At 41.2% G+C, this 21065-nt stretch overlaps 1 protein-coding gene across 2 annotated transcripts in view; it reads left to right on the forward strand.

Annotated features, from left to right (window-relative positions):
* scaf8 (SR-related CTD-associated factor 8) overlaps window positions 1-9790 on the forward strand; it is a 34951-nt gene extending 25161 nt beyond the window's left edge. Inside the window, exons 12-20 of one of the 2 annotated variants that reach the window (XM_086147720.1) lie at window positions 2288-2481; window positions 2568-2668; window positions 3594-3707; window positions 3847-4009; window positions 4345-4475; window positions 5172-5313; window positions 5697-5744; window positions 5849-6070; window positions 6540-9790. In XM_086147720.1, coding sequence (XP_086003846.1) covers window positions 2288-2481; window positions 2568-2668; window positions 3594-3707; window positions 3847-4009; window positions 4345-4475; window positions 5172-5313; window positions 5697-5744; window positions 5849-6070; window positions 6540-8419 — 2995 coding nt within the window. In that variant the 3' untranslated portion in view covers window positions 8420-9790. The remainder of the gene's footprint in view (window positions 1-2287; window positions 2482-2567; window positions 2669-3593; window positions 3708-3846; window positions 4010-4344; window positions 4476-5171; window positions 5314-5696; window positions 5745-5848; window positions 6071-6539) is intronic. The other variant, XM_086147728.1, reaches the window with a different exon arrangement.
* The last annotated feature ends 11275 nt before the right edge of the window (window positions 9791-21065 follow it).

Below are 21065 nucleotides of genomic sequence, written 5' to 3' on the forward strand. Positions count from 1 at the left end.
ACAAATTAACAGGTTTATCTGATTTTTTTTACTTGCCAAACCGCTGGCTCTGGTTGTTTAAAGACGGGCTCAAAGCCCACATCGCAACACAAGATGAGAATACCTTTGGAAAAAATGAATAACAACAACCAAAAGCAGCTGCAGATGGTTCCATACAGACTACTTGTGGGGTGCTTGATCACCCCACACCTGTCTCTGCCATATTATTCCCCCATATTACATCCACCCCCTCCACTGGTTAAGAGGGTCTAATCTGAGTTTCGATAAAAATTATGCAAGGGGGCAGAAAAAGGTATGCCTTCCTATACCCTTTATCAACAACCCGAACAAACCTGTATCTGATGCTGGAGAAAATGGCAAGACGGACTTCAAAATAAATGACTCAGATGCACCCATATCACAGAGCACCTTTTCAGCCACCTTCTCTCTGCTGCCAATCAAAGCCACAAGACCCTCTGAAATAAAAAGAGCATAGTCATGCCATGAACTATCACTAGCACCTTCATTTGAGCTGCTACAAATGTGTGGCCTGACTGTGCTGGAGAGATTGGGAAGCAGAATCAACCTGTGAGACAGAAGCCAATACAGGCCTACCAGAATGATGCTGAGATAAGGACAGGAGTACTGTGTATGCATTTTTCCCAATACCTCTTACGCATCTTCTCTTAAGTGCGGCTCTGTAATCCTTCCTCTGTAGGAATAGCCAAAAATGTATTAACTTCATCCAGATTAACCAACACAGTGCAGGTTAAATGAATCAACAAAAAAAAAAGAACTGACAGACTTACCTGTATGCTTTGCCCACACTGCCCTGAAAAAAGAGGATCAATAATTACCAAAATACCAGCTTCCCCACATCCAACCAAATAAACCCCTATGACCGCTTGCTGTCCACAAGCGCGAAGCCCCATTAAGCACCCATATACAGCTGTTACTGCATTTGTCCTGGTGATGCTACATCGAGACGCCCCTGCCATGGCGGTTCGCTTTGCACAGAGACCAACACTAAAACAAAGAAAAACCAAAACCCTCCCTCTTACCCCCTGACAGGTCAGATATTTTGACAAGCAAATTCAAATCCCCCTTGTTACAACCACACAGCTTCGAGGAAGTTCAACAAAGAGGGGGGACCAGATATGGGTGTAATTTTAGAATTAAGAATTTTTATGAAAATGAACATAAAAGTAAGCAAAGAAGGGGTTAGTGTAAGTCATTAACTATGGAAGCATATAGGTATCATAATTCAAATTAAAATGCATTTTCATTTTCAGAATCTGGCAGCATATTCTGACTCACAACTAAAATTAATAAGTAATCCACACTGCATTTTATTTTATTTTATTTTCAATCCAAATTAAAAAGCAAAATAATTTAAGAATTTATTTTCAAAACACACCCCTGTGATTTGCTATCAAATTTCAATTAGAAATGTCAAATTTGAAAAATAAAATAATGAAAAAACAACTCAAATGAGCAGTAAGTAAGCTAAATGCTCCAGTGGAGACTGCAGCAGAGTAGAGAAATGCCATCACAGAAGCCCTTGTCTTCTGCCACTCGGTAAAGTGGCCCAAAAGCAGTTGGACCAGCCTTCCTCCAAGTTTTGCAAGTATGGATACGTTGTTATCAGCAAAATAAAACATCCATATTGTGCAGTTTAAACCAAGGTCCTTGCACATGACTTTAAAGCCAGGTCAACCCTCAAAAACCAAGCATCCATCTACTGCTGAAAAAAACGCATATTTTCTGCCAAAAGGAGAGAGAACTGCAGGGTCAAAAAGAAATCCACAGATATATCAAACGTAGTCCAGCTGCCTGTATTCATCAGATACAGTTTTGATGCAAAAACTTAATGAGGACATGCTATTTTGTTCCGTACTGGATGTAAAGTGCACAGATGAGGACATTTTCAAAAACCTTGACAACAAACTGAAAGAAGCGGTACTTTCTTGGGGTTCTGTGTGTGTAAAGACAGTGCTGCAGCTGTGCTGTGGAAAAAGAAAGGACTAAAAGCAAGAGTCTTACAAGTGGCCCCCCACGTAAACTTTAGGCACTGTATTATCCACAGAGAAGCTCTTGCGTGTATAACGCTTGACCCAAAGCTTAAGGGTATTTAAGAGTGAAGCTGCCATAAAAATTGTCTACTACATGTCCACTCAACATCAGGCTGTTTGCCATTCTCCAATTAACTTCTATCAGAGCCTCACGGCCTGCTGTTGCACGCAGTGGTGAGGTGGCTGTTGCTAGGCCTGAGAAGCACATTCAAATCATATGTGTTCTGTCTTCAAAGGTCTCCAAAGAGGAGAAGGTCCAGATCCCGATCTGGCTCTCGCAAACATAAGCATCGTAAAAGATCAAGATCGCGTTCTAGAGATCGCAAGAGGAAGTTGTCAAGATCCTACTCGAGTGAAAGACGTGCCAGAGAGCGAGAGAAGGAGCGGCAGAAGAAGGGATTACCTCCTATTCGATCCAAGACCTTGAGTGGTTAGTTGTTACTGCTCAATATTCAGAATTTCTTTCCCCCACTGCTTTTCTGATTGCAAGTTATTTCAATTTTTACCCACACCTAGTGTGCAGCACAACTCTGTGGGTGGGCCAAGTGGACAAAAAGGCTACTCAGCAAGACCTCACAAATCTGTTTGAGGAGTTTGGGCAGATAGAATCTATTAACGTAAGTAGCAATGTCTTCAAAAAAGCCTTTTTATAATACTTTTGTCATTGCTATGATATTATAAGCTGTTTTTAAATTGTATATGGTTACATGAGTCTGATTCATTTGACATCTTTCCATATTAAATTTCACCAGATTTATACTGCTTTAATTCAAGTCTTTTCACATCAGAATCGGAATACTTTATTGATCCCCAAGGGGGAATTGTCTTTTTGTTGAAAGCAGCTCCTGCTGTAAATTGGAAAATAATCACAATTGAACTCATTATGAAAATAATGAATAAAATAGAGAACAATAAAAATAAAATGAAAAAAAACAGTCAAGATAAGAAGAAATAAATAAAAAAATAAGTTAAAGGTATGTAAAATTTACAAGTACATGTTTATGATTCCATGTAGTATTTATACATATAAATCAGGGTTATTGCACAGGAAATGGTCATTGCACAGAAGACAATGAAACTATTACTCATACGGAGAAATACTACACATGACTCCACTGACAGCCAACTGACACTAGCTGACCATCACGGCATGGAGTGGGTAGGTCACAGTGTCCAAGATGACTTTGACCTTGTGAAGCATTCTCCTATCTGACACCACTGTCAGAGGGTCCAGCTTCAATCCCACAACATCACTGGCCTTGCTGATCTGCCTGTTCTGTCTATTGGCATCCGCTATCCTCAGCCTGCTGCCTCAGCACACCACAGCATAAAAGACTGCAGACTCATAGAACATTTCAAGCATGGTCCTGCAAATGTTAAAGGACCACAGTCGTCTCATGAGATAGAAGTGGCTCTGGCCCTCCTTGTACATGGTGTCAATGTTTTTTCCCCAGTCTAGTTTGTAATCGATGACAATCGCATATTGTCCTCTCTGACCTTCTCATGTCCTTAATAATGTAATATCAATGTATCCTTCCACAGATGATCCCTCCAAGGGGCTGTGCCTACATCTGTATGGTCCACAGACAGGATGCTTATCGTGCCCGTCAGAAGCTTAGCACTGGCTCCTTCAAAATCGGCTCAAAGATCATCAAGGTTGACATGGCATTTATGCTCTGTCTTTATCATAGTGACATTCTTCCTGCAGTTTCTTTTAATGTCATTTTCTGCTGACCTCTAGCGGTGAAACTTCATTGAAACATGTCTTTTTATGAAACTCATTTATCTGATTCAGATTGCATGGGCCCTAAACAAGGGTGTAAAACAGGAGTACAAACAGTTTTGGGACGTGGACCTGGGTGTCACTTACATACCTTGGGAGAAAGTAAAACTTGATGACTTGGATGGCTTCGCTGAAGGCGGAATCATTGACCAGGAGACCGTTAACGATGGTGACAGTATGCTTATCTGTTTATCAATCTATAGGAACAGAATATTTATTGATTGAGATGTTTTTGTGCAAATAGTGCATTCAAAGGAGCGTGTACACATAAAGAATGTATAATGCAGATTTCAATGTATAGACATCACTATTTTCACCATTTACTATTCCAGTTGATTTGATCCTTCTCTATTGCCTTGGTTCTATCTGTTGTACTGGTAATGGATTCAAACCATGATAACCCACCTACCTGAAAAAGAGAGTGAACAGAAATGAAAGCCGCTAAATTACCAATCATCCAATACAGCAGGATCGTAGTGTTTGTTTTCATACTTTTTTCTTTATTCACAGAGTGGGAGGCAGCCAAAAACGCTGAGCCAGCCAAGGAGATAACAAGCCAACAAGTTAGTGTTGAGACTACAGCAGTGTCTAACACCCAAACCGAAACATACAACCAGCAGGTCACCATGATGCCTGTGCAGGTAATGAAGAGGACTATTGTGGGGAAAGTAGTAGTTTGGGGCTTGGTGATTTTCATTTTGAAATAGTTTCAGTAAAGAATTGTTTTGATAAGTATTAATATTTTCACAATTTTCACAGTTTTCTCTTCAATTTTATTTATACTTAAGGTGATCATTGGATTATAGTGTCTATAAGTGTGTGTGTAGTGTGTGTAAGTGTGTATCATTTGGGAACTTACTACTTTCTATTAAATCAGCATATCTGCCTACAATGCACTACACAGTCATTCACATGTCAAACATAATGCAGATATGCAGAAATAATTGTGGCAGTGCATCAACAAATAATTGAGTCTAACTGTTGAAGGCAAAATAACATATTGGAATTGACAATGCCAAAGACTGTTTTTTTTAGGGTTCAATTTGCACAGTGCCACTATTTTCATGACCAGTTCTGACCACTAGGTAGCAGATCATACTTAATTTTAAATAGTCTCCTCAGAAGAATCAGCTTAAAAGTTTTTCAGGTTCAGGGCTGATTCATCATAAAATGCTTCTAGCTTATCCTCACTTCCAGAAAATAGTTATTTATAGACAGTTGGCTTTGGTACCTTTCAAGTTCAAGAAAATGAACTTTTGTTCCTTTTTATCGTCTAATTTTGGTCATAAAAGATTAATTGTGGCTTTTCTTTCAACCACCTGTTCTTTCTCCACCAGCTGCCGGTTGGTCAGGCTGTTCCTAGTGCTGTAAGTTTGGTGCCTCCAGCCTTCCCTGTCACTATGGGTATACCCCCACCAGGCTATGGGCCACCACCCCCATTTATAAGAGCTGGCTTCAACACCTCGCAACCCCCTCCAGGTACACACTAAGTAATTTGCTGACGCAAACCCTAATCAAGGTCTCAAATCCTGTTTCTCAGTTCCTCTCAGATTTAATTTCCCCATTTATGCTAAGAGGTTTTGAGCAACAACAATACACAGATCTCAGGCCAGCTTCTTATAGACTTTCGCAGTCCTCTACAGTGAAAGTTTCCCCTGTTATTCTGTGAGCTGCAATGTTTGACCAGGTATATATACAGTGAAAGGACTTGCTGATCCTCATGTTTATAACGTAACTTCACAATTCAATAGGAATTCACTATATATGTAAATACCATACATCAACAAATACAGTACAAATGAGAAAGGATCAGTCAAACAGAAATTCACATTTTTGTGCACAATTTCTTTCCTGTTCTGTAGGGTTTATGCAAGCAGCACAGACCGCTGGAATGGCCTCAGCACCTACTTGTAAGTAATAAGATGTTAGTCCCCTGATTCATATTTGATCATGACTTTTAAGATCTGTTATTAGTTTGGGCTTATTATCTTTTGTACATGTTATCCCTCTATAGCTCTAGTGCAACCTTCAGGGGCACCCAACCAGGAAACTGTCAAGGAATCACCATTCAGCACTATGATCCCAACCAGCACTGTCCCTGCCAGCTTCATGCCCTCAACCATCCCAGGAGCTAGTGTGTATAACCCAGTGGGGGTTCAGACTCCGCAAACATCCAATGACAAAACTCAGCAATCAGCTGAGGTTTTGGATCCTTCTGCAGAAATTACACTGCAAGGTAAGCAATGCCGACATATTTGTCTCATTGGAAATGCTGTCTGATAAATAAACGGTAATGCAGTGGTTAGTTCGTCCTCTTCACTGCAAAAAGGACTCCTTTTCAATTCCTACCGGGGGCCCTCCTGTGTGGAGTGTGCATGTTCTCCCTTTGTCTCTGTGGGTGTCCTCTGGGTTCTCCAGTTTCCGCCCACAATCAAAGAACATGCAGAGGGTTAATTTGAAAAAAATAAAAAATAAATAAATAGAAAACTTCCCAAATATATAAATGAGAAAGTGAATGGTTGTGTCCCTGGCAACGGTCCATGGTGAACCCCGCCTGTCACCAAATGACAACTGGGATTCAAGATTGGAGATTAGGCTCCAGTATACCCATGACCCTGAGTTTAGGATAAGCAGTAGACAATGAATGGATTGACGAATTGAATAGAATACCTGCAATATTAAAATAGTATTTGTTTCATCCCCAGGCATGCAGAATGCAGTCCGTAGTGGAATTGGACTCCTTGGTATGCACCCATCAGCCTCCCTCACCCACCCATTGCACCAGCCTGGACTTGCAGGTCAAAGGATGTCTGGACTATTGCCACTTGATGTGCGCCCTAATCTCCTTCAGCCTGGACCTACTTCTCGCTTCCCACTCCTACTGCAGCAGGGTCCTTCCCAGCAGTCTTCTGGTCTCCTTGACACCTCCCTCCAAGGTCAGGTCCGTATTAGAGGCCCCTTTTCTCAACTGGATCCCTTTAACAGAGTACCCAGCTTTTCCAATGATAATGTATCGAAACCAGAAGACGAGTCTTCTTCAGGGGCGGATGAGGGCAAGGACCAAGACTATCGATTCCCTCCAATGGAAAAACCAGGTGCTGGTCTGTTAAGGACCCCACCACCAGAGCAGAGGGATCACCTTGGAGGTGGAGGAGCAGGAGGTGGTGGAGGTGGAGGAGGCAGGCCTGCCTTACTCCAGACCCCAGGCACTCAGCCTACCAGAACCAGCCTACTGGGGCGTCTGCAGGCTCTGGCAGGCTTCACTCCTGATAATCGCTGGAACCAGACCAGAGGAGACTTTGATGAACGAGATAGTATGCGAGGAGGTCCGCAAGCTCCAGGGGCATCAAAAGGCTTTCAGGAAGACCGCCCGACACCTGGGCAAGCGTATCCTAACCGCTTTGACAATCGTCCTGGGGTGACAGGAGGAGCTGCCTCTGGAAGTGGCGGGACTGCCGGTGGTTCTCAATCCTGGAACCGTAGTGGTGCTCCCACAGCATCTTTCGAAAATGAATTACATCAAGACCTAGATGATCGACGACGCCCATGGGAACGGCAAAGGGACAGAGATGAAAGAGATTTTGACTTCAGGAGAGAAGTGAATGGTCGCCACAGCCGTGAAAGAGAACGTGAGAGGGAGAGGGACAGAGAGCGAGCCCGTGATCGGCCCAGAGAGCATGAACGCGACAGAAACCGGGATAAAGAGAGAGACCGAGAGAGGGAACGCGAACGTGGTAGCTGGACCACCCTTCTTCCACTACCAACACCTCTGCTTCCGACTCCAACACTTAATCCCAACCTGACCCTGAACCAAGGGAAACTGCTCGCCCCTCTTAAATTGAATCCCCAAATTCAGCAGCGATTACAGTCCCCGGTCCTACCTCAAGCTCAGACCAAACCTCTGTTGGGTCCCAATCAGCCACAGCCTCAGGTTCATGTTAAGGCTCCATCACAGAAGCAAGCCACTTTGGATGAGCCTGAAGTGGAAATTAGAAAATCTAACACTCCTCGGATCCAGTCACCACCGTCAACAGAGCCACCATCTGATAAGAGTCAGAGCCCATTGGCTGCTGTTTGCTCTGAGGTGCAGTTGTCACAACAACTCAAGAGCTCCCCTCTTACAGAGTCACCGCCTCACCCTGCAGCTAAGCACCCCCCCAAGACCCCGTCTTCTCCAGACAGTGAGACTCAGAGCCAAGACTCACAGCCTATTGCGGCCTCATCCCAGGATCCAACTTTAGCCTTGATGCAAACTGCTAGCCCCCCTGACAAGACTTGTTGCTCTCTGGATGAATGGAAAAGCCTACGAGAGGATGAGGAGGATTTGCAAGAGACAGTCTTCTCACCTCAAACCAAGTGGGTCAATGGACCTGAGTTGAACACTAGCAGTGTGCTTGAGCCCACACTGGCAGCCTCTCCCGAGCCTGTCCTAGACCACTCCCCCGATTCTCTGCTCCCTGAAAGGGAACCAGAGCAGGAGCAGCTTGCCTCTCCTAAGGATGTAGACAGTGAACAGAGTGAGCCCATGGAGGAAGCTGCGAGTCAGCCAGTGGTAGACACTGTCACAGACACTGAGGGGACATAATCATCACTCAGTAGGTAAAAGATCATTTTGTAAAGTTGTCTCTTCTGTACTCATGTCAGCAAACCACCACCACAGGGACATGGCAAATACTGAATCATGTCAGTTATTGTCTGATTAACAATAACAAGTGATTTTAATCTCTCACAAATACCAGTGTACTTAATAAATAGAAGGCTCGCTAGCTGATTTATCGATGAGAAATTTTGTTTGTATTTTATTTTATTTTGCCTTTTTTAATTTGTAACGCCACCCCATCTGATTTTATTACTCTAAGCTCAGTGAATTGTTTTAATTGCCTACCAAAATGTTTCAATTGTATATGGGGTAAATGAGCTTTGACCTTCCTGTGGAAGCGAGGAAGAGATCCTGGCTGTTCAACAATGGATTGAATACATTAATGACATTTGAAACGGCAGTTGCGAGCTCATTTCTGTCTCCTCCTCTTTTAAAAAGCTGCTGCATAGTTTTCAATGAATGCTTTTGTGGTGTCCTACAATGCTTTCTGTTCTTAAGCAGATCTTCTAGCCCTAATACAATGAGACCAGTACTCTGCTTACAATTGGGAACATTTTAAAAGAAAAACTGAAACTGTCGTATCCCCAAAATAAATGTCTGTAATTTCTTTCTAATTATACAGTAAACAAGCAAAAACACCATGCCATGGGACAGAAAAAGAAAATGAATAGAGGAATATTCTGGATGTCAGGTGCATATTGTGTTAGTGTGAAATAAACTGCTTTGTCTGTTTAAACACATGCTTTAGGACTGCTTTCTGACCCAGGACCAGTGGAAACTAAGACTGCTTTTACAGACTCGCTCACACTGTGCTATCACTTCAGTCAATTTGATGTTTTTGTAACTCAAATTGCTGCTATACCATCCATCTTCAGAGCACTTTGTTGGATGCAACCGAGGGACTTGTAGTTTCTAGTTTCTGATGACTTTAGCCTGTATGTTTCCCTAAGCTTTAGCTGGGTGACGGTGACTGATGGGATTGTGCCTTTTTTGAATGGATTTTTCATTCATGATATTCCCAACACTACTGTGTGATTTACACTAGACTGCGTGCAACTCATTTTCAGACAGCTCTATGAACAGAATGCTACCTGCACTGAAATACCTGGCCTACCATGCGAGTGGTGGCTGGTCAGTTTGTACAGCACTCACCTAGAAGATAACAAGTTATATACACTATTTGTTCTGTGCATGCAGGCCTGTTGCCATGTTTTAACTTTCCTGTCTCTTGTTCATTTCATACTTGTAGTGCTTTTCTGTTGCAACATACCACTAGAAATCCATAGGCTACTGTTCTCAGACCAAATGTCTACTTAAAGTAGTTGTGATGTTAATAAACGTTGAAGGTGCATCAGATATTTTCACCCGTCTTATTGCCCTGAGTCAAGATTAAGGCCGATCACATGATCTTACGCGCGTATACATACATACACACATGCACACACACTCGCTGCAATTTCAAAGCCAAGAGCCAGCATCAGACCTAAAATATTATAAAGTTACAGATTGGATATAGACAATATATAAAAGAAAGTTGAACTTTGAAGCACATTTTTTCCAATTATATTCAATTACTTCAAGGGAAGTCAGTGACTTCAATGGAACTCAGCTGAGATAAAGGTCAGTTTCACACATCAGCACACTTCAGAAACGCATACCAAATAATAAAGATTTTTATTACTAGTTTCACCTCACTTAAATAACATCAGCCACTGATATTAACAACAAACCAATGCAAAATGGAGTCTTCGCCCACCGCAAACAGAAACAGCAAAAATTGAGTTAGAGGATCGGATTACTGACCCCCTTTACCTTATATTGACTGGTACTCAAGTGCCTTCCATACAATATATAAATTTAGTAATGTCCACGCTATGTTGGAAACAAACCAGGGGGGTTACTAGAATAACTGCCAACATCAGTATTTTAAAACAGAATGAGTGAGAGAAGAGCAGACAAGTGCATTGCATTATGCTCTATATCCCATTACACCTGAGCTTAACCCATAATCTAAACACTGGTACGCAGATAATATTTATAGTTAGACTCCTGAAACCTGAATAGGTATAAAGCTGACAACATCCAGCTGCGTGTCCCTTTTTATACCCAAGTCCTTACATTTCTTTCTCTCACCTGAACCCCAAATGCCCTGGCAGTTAGCCAGGGCTCTCCTCCTACTGACCTGTCAAAAGTGAGATTTAACAGGCGGTGTTAGAATCCACCGTTAGCCCTGACACACACACGCACACACACACTTGTACACGGCAGTTGGCAAGCACTGTCAAGCAGTAATAAAAAAAACTCAAGAGATCTAGTGTCCCTCTCATTTATCTACAGCAGAGTAAAGGGCATGTTCACTAATTAAAGCAGCATAAATTAGAAACCCTTTCTAAATATCCCACAAGCAGATAACTTGGGATAAGGATCTCTGGAATAAAGTATGGTTCTTTTTTTTTGGGGGGGGGGAGTGCCATGCATACCTGCTCAGCTTAACACTGTGCCTGTGCCAAACCATAAGTGTAATATGACTGTTTATATGCCTTATAAACACAACCCAGCCCTGTCTGAAGCAAGAAACACTGAAGTGACCTTTATATTGATTACCTCACCACAGGCATTTAATGAGCAACCAAAATCAAGTGGCAATAAAAAAATAATTCCCCTTCTGTTTATATGTAGGGGTATCTGCGACTTAAGGTCAGTGACAGAAATTGACTGGAAAATCACCTCGTCGCTTTGTTTATGTCAGTGTTACTAAAGATACTCATTTAAAAAAAACACTTCCCTCCAATAGCTTTTGAATCGCTTGTGTGTCAGTACCACATCTGGCCATATGAGGTCACCGTGGTACTGCAGCACTTGTGGACAGACAGCAAAGTGCAGAGTGGGAGTTCTTGGAGTGTGATAGTTCACAATTTGCAGTCCTCACCTCTGCTTGTTTCTATGCTGCATTCTCACACAAGTATCCCACCCCCACCACTTACACACACACACACCCTCAGCTACAAACGAAATTTGTTACATCATATCCCCTTCTTCAAACACTCCTGAAGGGCATAGAAAATTACAGCAATGCAGGATCTTCATGCTGCCCTGGCATCTAAAAAACTAATCAGATTATTTTTTGTACATTTTTCAGATCAATAGAAGCTGTATGATAAATGAAAAGAGGTCTGTATACTGCGGCTTTGTAGTTGCCACGTTAGTTGATCAAAGGTATCGATTTGGCCTTTTAAAGCCTCAAAGCCAATATCAGCCTCTGTCTGCCATGGCAAGATACCCAGGTGTCATTTTCATGCACAGGGGAGTTTGTGCCAAGTAGAGAGAAAGGGAGAGAGAGGCACAAATTCATGAGCCTGAGAGATGCAGTCAGAGCCGTAGCAGAGTCATCTATCTCGTATCACCTAGTTATGCAGGAGTGGCATTCCCTATCTGGCCTCATATTCAGGACCCACAGAAATTACTTGCTACTGTGGAGGCATTTATAACGTTCCTCTCCCTTCGGGATGCTAGTACCTGGCTTGATGCCCCCATTTGAAAAGCCAGGAGACTCTTGGAAGCTGGAGGAATCTTGATTTCCATCAGTCTGAAACATAGCCCTGTCATGAGATCAGGCCTGCTGCAGACTACTGGGTATTGGTGAAAGAGGAGCAAGCTCAACATGCAGTGTCACTACTCCACAGGGGAGTTCTTTTTGCAAAAAGACAGAGCATTTGCCCCAGAGAAGGTTTTGGTGAATTCAGTGATTTACTCAAGGATATTTCTGGCAGGGTTGATACTGTAAAGTCCAACTGTTTGAGTTTCTCCCTTGTATAAAGGCTCCAACAAACCATTCTTCAAACTGTAACCTGAAAGGTATTAAAATAAGAGAGAAGGGATCTCATGCGATGCTGCAATAAAATAGTACCTATTTATTCAGAAGCCCATGATCAAAATAATATGTATTAATTACAGACAGACAAAATGGCCTCTTTATAAATGAATATCTGTCGTCTGTCTGACATTTTGTCTTTCAGATAAATTTGAGAATTATTGTTATTAAGATCATCAAAGCTTAGTCTCTGATAGTGTTGGTAAAGCACTGCATAGTGTAACAGTCATAGAATTTCATCAATGTGTGCAACTGCTGACAAGTTCAAAGGATTCTGATGATATTTTGTCTTTTTTAGCAGCATAGCTCTCAGAATGATGCCATGAGTTGAGTGGTTTCACCCATTTCCATTAAATTTTGCATGGACATTGGTGGTCCCATGAGGAATACTACAAATAACTTGTCTGATCCCCTGATATTAATACCTCACGGTCTTACCAGCTGGCTGACATTAAGGGTTAAACGTTAAATGCATCAGATGCAATGCACTTGTTAGATGGACAACTATGGATAGATTAAGACACAGAACACATGGAAAGCAGAACAAGTACCATAAACGTTTTTAATGCTTAATACCTACATGTACTGTCAAAATTCCAACAGTGTGTATTAAATCATGTAACTAGCTTGCATGTTTTTCCTCTGCTTGCTAAGTGTTAGATTTTCTTATAGTTTTGCTGGTCCACATATAAAACATGATTCTGATGACAATTCTTGAGGATGTGATTTTATTTTCAGCCTAACAAAACAGCTAGTTTAACCATAAAATATGTAATTCAAGTTATAGCTTCTCAAGGTACAATTGTTGTCCTCTGCTGTCTAATTTTTTACTCCATAAGGCAGTTATTCCATCTAATTTTTCCCCTCAAGATCCCTGATGAGTTTCGATTTTAATCGTTCCCTAGAGCAAATTAAAATGTTTTTAGTTGCATTGCACAGAGGGGCAGGAAAATGGCTCACAGTCAGATAGAAAAGTATGGGTTTGCAAGGTCAGTGCGTATGTAAGTACAGAGGATAGCGTGTTGTAGCAGTTGTTTTACTGTATATGCACCACACCGAATACACTACCTGACATACACAGCCATTTGTGTATTGGCTACGTGTCACCTATATGATATGGAGCAACATGATCTAAATCTTTCAACAAACACAAACAACAAGCTGAAAAAGTATGAACAAGTTTAGGATTTGATATACTTCTAGTTAACCCTGTCAAACTTTCTTGGTAGGGTTTCCATTTGTAGTTGGAACTTCCTGCATGTGTTTAGATAGAAATATCCATCTGAAAATGTTTTCCCATTGTGACTTACTAGACAACCCCCGTTGATTTTTCTGCCACTTGTCCCAAAAGATAATTGGTGGTAGAGAATGAAATCATCATGGAATGTGAGGGTAAAGGTCACCACAGCTTGAGACCCAAGGAAAAGTTCGGGAAAGAGGAGACAAGCCGGTCATTACAAATATATTTGTCAGCAACCATTCTTCTGCTGTGACCTTGGGGCAAGCATGGGGGTTTGTGTATTTGTGTGCTATCCTGGATGACAGGGGAGCTTATTAAATCTGCCAACACAAATTCGGAGTGTGTATTTGAGGGAGAAAGGGAGGTGTTTTGTGCATGGAAGAAGGTGTGCTGAGATGCTAAGCAAGCAGGTGTATGTTTGACAACGCAGCACAGTGTGTCTGGAAAAAAGGGGGTTTGTGACATAAAATGTATCAGTCGAGAAAGGCAGGTTTGGGCCTCACCGTTTGTAAAAGACGGCCTTATAAAAAACACATGTTAAAAGGTTGACTCAGCCTCTCCCGGCAGATGTGAGACATGTTTCATCTACAGCCAGAGGCAAAACTTAGTGTTCATTCAGTACAATGATGAGTGTGTGTTTGCATTTACATTTACTCACCCACACGCTAGTTTATTTGTTTGCTGGATTCCATTTAACCCCCACCCCTTCTTAATTAACCCTCAGGCTTTATGGTTGTCTAGGTAGTGTTTGGTAGTGGTAGTGTTTGTTTATGATGATTAGAAGTAGATGCTCCCCCAAGAATAAGAGTTGTTACTCTGCATTGTCACAAGAGACCGAGCAGACAGTCAAACACTTTTCCTGACTCTTATTTGAAGGGGTTGGGGGAGTTGAGGGGGTTGCGATTTGAGCTTGACTGTAGATTTGAAGGTAGCTCTGTAAAATGTTTTATGCCTCAATCAAAGTCCTGATTGGTATCAAGCACAAAAATGGGCCCTTTTTTATTATTCTTGACATACTGGAAGTTATATAGATATGTATAATTATATATGTGTGCCTTTGATTAAATCTATATTTTGGCTTTTTTGTTATTGTGAAGAAATATACACATCAAACACTGTGGCATCATGCTGTAATTGGGAATTCAAGCAGTTCATAATTCAAAATCTTATTTTAAGAAAGATTTTGGTCCATCTGGATGGGTTTAACTTTGTGACAACAAGGGTATGGTGCCCTTTTTGTAGTAATTGGAAACACATTCACTTGAATGAATGGGTAAGATCATTCTCAACTCAATGCCATCCGATTTATGGACACGATCTCAACTTTACGAAACCAACTTTAAGAAACCAAATGCAACTGTTAAAAAACATTTTTCCCAAGTTAATGGCTAAGTTTTGTAAATGGGCAGAGGCAAAAAGAGGGACTACACACCTTTTAGGTGTGGTTGTTTATGCAGCACTGTACTGAGCTTAGTTTAGCTTCGCTTCCTGCCACACTCACTGACCCAGCTTCTCCAATCCTCCCTCTTACACTCACACACCACTGTCACTGACCTGCAGGGATAGTAATCCGAACTGATCCTGATGACTTGTCAATATCCTCTGGCATCTCCTTACAGTCAAATATGGGATAAGCACCTATTTTGGGGGGGTGGGGTTAGGGTGGATCCAAGACATTTATGGCATAAATTTACTGTTCATATCAAGTAATAGTAATATACTCTTTAGACAGCACTGTGAAACATTTGTGCTTCTGTTTTGGCTTAAGTGATTTGCAGAAACTAGAAAACTAGTTTATTGGTTAAAGCCTTGTTTTCTGCAAAGCCATAATATCCCGGATTGCAAACTCTGCTGTCTTCGTCCTAGCAGATGATACCATTTGTTGGATACTGTAACAGGTTGCTGTAGAGAGTCCAAGATAGCATATTTAAAGGTTTGAAAGGTTGGATACAGTGAGATCCATCAGCTCATAAGAATTGAGTCTTATCTGTCCGGAAAATTAATGTATGCACCAGCGTCCTGTATTTCCCGTTTGTGGCGATAGAGGTCAATGTGGCAATTAAAGAATTGCTTGTTACGTCTGTTGTTTTAGGAAGGAAACTTCATGGTTCAGTAATCAGATGACATCTTCAAGCTCTGATCCATTTTTTGTCCCTGAAGGAAGCATACACTCTAAAACCCTGCTGCCTCTGCAGTGGACCAGAATGTTAAATCCACTGTTAAGACAGATTTTATTGTACAAACCAAATTAAAGCATCACATAAACTAGTTATGCAGAAACTTGCAAAAAAATAAAGGTTTTGCGCGTATGAATTAGCCTGGTGATGTCAGGTGGGAAAAATTCAAACTCAGTAGAATTATTGTGTGTTGGTCTAATTTGTTTAAGACATTCCCTGATGAAAAAAGAGAGCTTGTGGCTTCTTGCGTCCGTAAATAGCTGCTGCCATGATTGTTATGAAGTGTCTTTGTCCTGGGTTGCTTGATGTTCTGACCAAGGCCATTTTGCAGAAACTGGTTTGAAGTTTTGTGACTGAAACGCACATGGTTGCCTCATGTACTTGCATAAGTTAATGCAGCAAAGGAGTTTTAATGATCCGTTGACAGAGAATTAACCATGTATGACGCGTGTACCTCCTGCAGGTTGGGCAATCTGTTGAGTGTGTGTGTGCGCACATGTGACAGACTTGGTTGATAACACAAAAAAGGAGTCCCCCTTCTATCCCTGCTGTCAGGGATTAAACATTCATGGTCATGTTTATTAATGTCCACTGGGTCATCAGGGATCTCTGTGCTGTAACACCCACCCACCCACACACACACACACACACACAGAAACATATATATATACATTCAGACACTCACACATGTATTTACATACTCCCTTACCAATATAAGCTAACATGCACAATGAACATTTTCTTTTTAACCCACACATGCTTACATAGTCTTCCTTTCACCCACACCCAACCTCTATCCAATTAACACCCATACATTAGATGTACACTTTCACACACACACCCTTCTACCAGCACATATCCTAATGCACTGCAGGCAGCAAAGAAGGAATTTCACTGCTCAGGGAAACTAGTTACTACACTGTACATGTGACAATAAATGCTTTGAATCCACACATACACAAAACACGCCCTTCTCCTTACAAAGTTCCCATTTTTTAGATAGAGCATTCGTAGAACACTCACTAAGCAGAAGAAATATGGACAGGCTTGTGAGGCTATGGCCTCACGTTCCCTCTGTATACTTTAGTGGATCTGAAAAGTGTGAGGTTTTCATATAAATGTATCTGCTGTGTTGTTAAATAGAAAAATAGCAGCGTATCTTTTTCCTTATCTAGCCGAACTGGCAGTCTGAACCTTTCCCAAGGGGGCAGGGATGGACTGGATGGGCCTCACTGGGAAGATCTGTGACTGTTCCAGCACAGACCACAATATGACAGGGCCCCGTACACAGCAGATGTCACACTTGTGTCAGTGGGTCCATGGGTGTGTATGGCTGTTTGTTTTTGGGGGTTAAAAGTCCATGACCTGGAAGACCTTTAGATAAAATATTTTCTTGGCTCGCTCATTCTATTCCTTCTTGTCTTTTTTTATCATACTTGTCCAATTCAGTATCATCAATCAGTAAATCAGTTCCACATAAGCCCGATATTCTAATAACATAAACCGATTTGTATAACAGGAATAAAAGACTGAATTTCGATGTCGTGTTCTCCTCCCACTGATTTTCTTTGACTTTCTTTCTCTCATACATCTACATTTGAAAACTTGTCTTTCCGCTTTCCTTCACTTGTTTTGACACATCAGAGACCGTAGCAAGCCCCTCATCTGCTGTAATGTAAAAATTACATTCCTTGCCCCATAGCCTCTGCAAATGAAATGACAGGTGAGTGACAAGCAGAGCAGCGCTGATTCAATGCTCCTCGCATCATCCCATCTATTTTTTTTCTCCACTCCATCCCCTCAAGTAGTATTTTCCCCTTCTTTCCTTCCTCTGTGGCCTCACCCTCTAGTTACTCCTCTCATTATTCTTCTCTCTGCCCCCCCAACCCTCTCCAACTTGTTTTACTCCCTCTTCTTAGCTGCCAATCCCAATGGAGTGTTACACTGTCTAGTCAGATTCCCAAGTAACTGAGCCTCCAAATGGGTCAGCTTACATAGATAAATGTAGAGACATGAACTTCACACATAATACTTTTCTTTCTCTATTATGATTTAAGTCTTTTGTGCCATTTCCTTGCAGTTGAGTAAAAATATAAAAGTGACTATTTATGACAAATAGAAGCTCGTACTAAAGTTTGTGTAAGTATGTGTAAATGTGTAATATGTGGAAATGTATCTTTAATCCCAGTAGAAAAAAACTTTACTGATGTAATAGATCCATCACTACTTTCACACAATCGACACAAATGAGCTGCATCATATTACCAACTTTTAAGAGAGGAGAAGCCTGGTAATGTAAATACCAACATCCTGAAATGTAGGTTAAATTCAGAACTGGAAGCAGTAATAACTTTGGCGAGGATATGAGAGGAGCTTCAGGTGGTGGAGAGACTCTGATGAAGGAGAGAGAAGAAGGTAGAGACGCAGCTGACAGTGTGCTCTGCCATCCAAGTATGCTTCCATCATCTCTTTATATCCTTTCTCCTTGGAAATATGGAAAAATTAAGCCAGAAGTCTACCAAAACCTGGTGTTCTAGAGAAAGATAGGCATGGATCAGGCCTGAGGCTGGGCTGGATGGTGAACAGATCTGGTGTGACAGTGGGATCAGCTTAGTGATTTATCAAGAGACCATGAATAAGGAAGTAGGACTAGAAACTTTGTGTCGTTTCATTATGATTACATGGTAATTGCTATGTTTGCAGCTAATGTAACCAAGCTACCAATTAGTGTTGTGTGTCAGCTATACACCAGGGTTTTGTGAACGATGAAGACGATTATACCATACGGGCTGCAAGTTTGACTAGATTAACATTTTAAAAACCATGACATGTAAGACTTTTGACAAGTTGCTTTATCAGTGCAATTCAAAGAGTGTGTGACCTTGTTGAAAACAAGCTATTATTTTAATATTTGATTTCACACTGCCCCTGTTACACCATAGCCTATCCTAAAAAGAATCAGCTCTAAACTAATCAAGGAAAATAACCTTTGATTTAAAGTGAGCCCCTGCTTAACCTTTTTTTATTTTCTTTCATATATAGCTATGCAATATAGTTGTAAAGTTTGGACAAATTTTTAATTTGATGATTTAGGTCAGATAAAACGTTTGTGTGTATGTGCAGCATTGGCTCATGCTGCACACACACAAACATGCAGCATGCAGACATATGTGTGTGTGTGTGTGTGTGTATATATATATATATCCATCACTATATATACAGTTAGGCCCAGAAATATTTGGACAGTGACACAATCTTAATGATTTGGGTTCTCCATGCCACCGCATTGGATTTGAAATGAAACAACTACAACGGAATTGAAGTACACTTTAGGGTTTAATTCAAGGGTTGACCAAAAATATATGATTAAACATGTAGGAATTGAAGCTATTTTTATACAAACGCTCCCCATTTTAGGGTTTCAAAAGTAATTGGACAAATAAACATAACCCAAAATAAAATATCACTTGTCAGTATTTTTGAGAATCCTTTGCAGACAATGACTTTCTGAAGTCTGGAACCCATGGGCATCACTTTGCCAGGCCTCTACTGCAGCTATCTTCAATTTTTGCTTGTTTGTGTCTCTTTCTGCCTAAGGTTTTGTCTTGAGCAAGTGAAATGGATACAGGTTGGAATGTGGAAAAACTTTAGGGCAAAGGTGATAAGCTGGTGGGGGACAGAAACATAGGCATTTTCTAGATCTAGCCAGACGGACTGGACCGAAAACAAAATCTTCCCTTCCGCATTCAGTAGGGCAATCCCCCTGAACAGGCTGATGTTATGGGAATCCATAAGTCCATCTATACTGTGAAACGCCATCCAATCAACCTTGCTGCATTTGGCTAACTCTGAGCAGAAAGTATATCCCTGTATACTTCAGAATTCATGTGGCTGCTTCTGTCTTTTGTCACATCATCAATAAACACAAGTAGCCCAGAGCCATTGGAAGCCAGGCATGCCCATATCATCACACTGCCTCCGCCATATTTTACAGAAGATGTGGTGTGCTTTGGATTCTCCAAACTTTCTTCTTCCTATCATTCTGGTTCAGGTTGAGCTTAGTCTCGTCTGTCCAAAGAATGCTGTTCCAGAACTGGGCTGGCTTCTTCAGGTGTTTTTTTTTCTTAGCTAACTCAGTCTGGCCTTTCTATTTTTAAAGCTGATTAATGGTCTGCACCTTGTGGTGGGACCTTTGTATTTAATCCCATCTTTATGGTAGAGAAAGACTGATACACCTACTTCCTGGACAGTGTACTTCACTTGAGTGAGGTTTTTTTTTTCACCATGGAAAGGATTCTGGGATCATCCACTACTGTTGTCTTCTGTAGACGCCAAGGCCTTTTTGAGTTCCCAGGCTCACCAGTGCACTCTTTTTTTCTCAGAATGTGCCAAACTGTTGATTTGGCCCCTCCTAACATTTCTGCTACTTCTCCGATGGATTTCTTCTTTTTTTCAGCCTCAGGATGGTCGTTTTACCTCCATTGAGAGCTCCTTTGACCGCATGTTGTGTATTCACAGCAACAGCTTCCAAATGCAAATGCCACACCTAGAATCAACTCCAGACCTTTTAACTGCTGAATTGATGACAGGTTACCGAGAGAAGAGCCCATGCAGCCTGTTTTTTTTTTTTGCAACCTTCTGAGTCAATTGTCCAATTACTTTTGGTCCATTGAAAAAGAGGGGGCTATGTATTAAAGAGCTGTAATTCCTAAACTCTTGCTCCAGTTTGGATGTGAATACTCTCAAATTACATCTGAGTCTGCACTTTAACCCACATTGAGTATATAATTGTATCCTGAATATGTTTTTCGTAAACAGCTAAAATAACAAAAGTTGTGGCACTGTCCAATTATTTCTGGGCCTAATTGTATATACAGTATTTGTGTGCACAATGGACAATGATTTACAGTTTTATGTTGAATGATTTGTTTCTTGGGCACCTCTGCTTGTTGCTGGCGCTCATGCGTGGGCGTCTCAGAGGAGCCATCCATTCAACTTCGAAAATCATGTAAACCCAGGCTTAATCAAAAGGCAGTGCTCTCAATATAATGTTTGTATTCGTGACAGCTGTAGACACTATTGACTTATATTTAACTGCAAAATTTGCAGAAAATATCAAAAGTTACTTTTTGATATTGTTTGTTTTATTCAGTCTAGGGTGTTCCCAACCTCTCACCCGTTGGCTGCTGGGATAGGCTCCAGCATCCAACTGCGATCCTAAGTAGCATAAGCTGTAGACAGTAGATAGATGGATACTACAATTCAATTTTAAGCTGTATTTTTGTATTTATAGATAGTTAAACAGGCTTCTTCTTGTGCACTTATATTGCATTTATATTGGAA

This window comes from Fistularia commersonii, chromosome 1 (genome assembly GCF_037954325.1).
Source record: "Fistularia commersonii isolate RoL2024-O1a breed Wild chromosome 1, RoL_Fcom_v1.0, whole genome shotgun sequence".
Classification (NCBI taxonomy): Eukaryota; Metazoa; Chordata; class Actinopteri; order Syngnathiformes; family Fistulariidae; genus Fistularia; species Fistularia commersonii.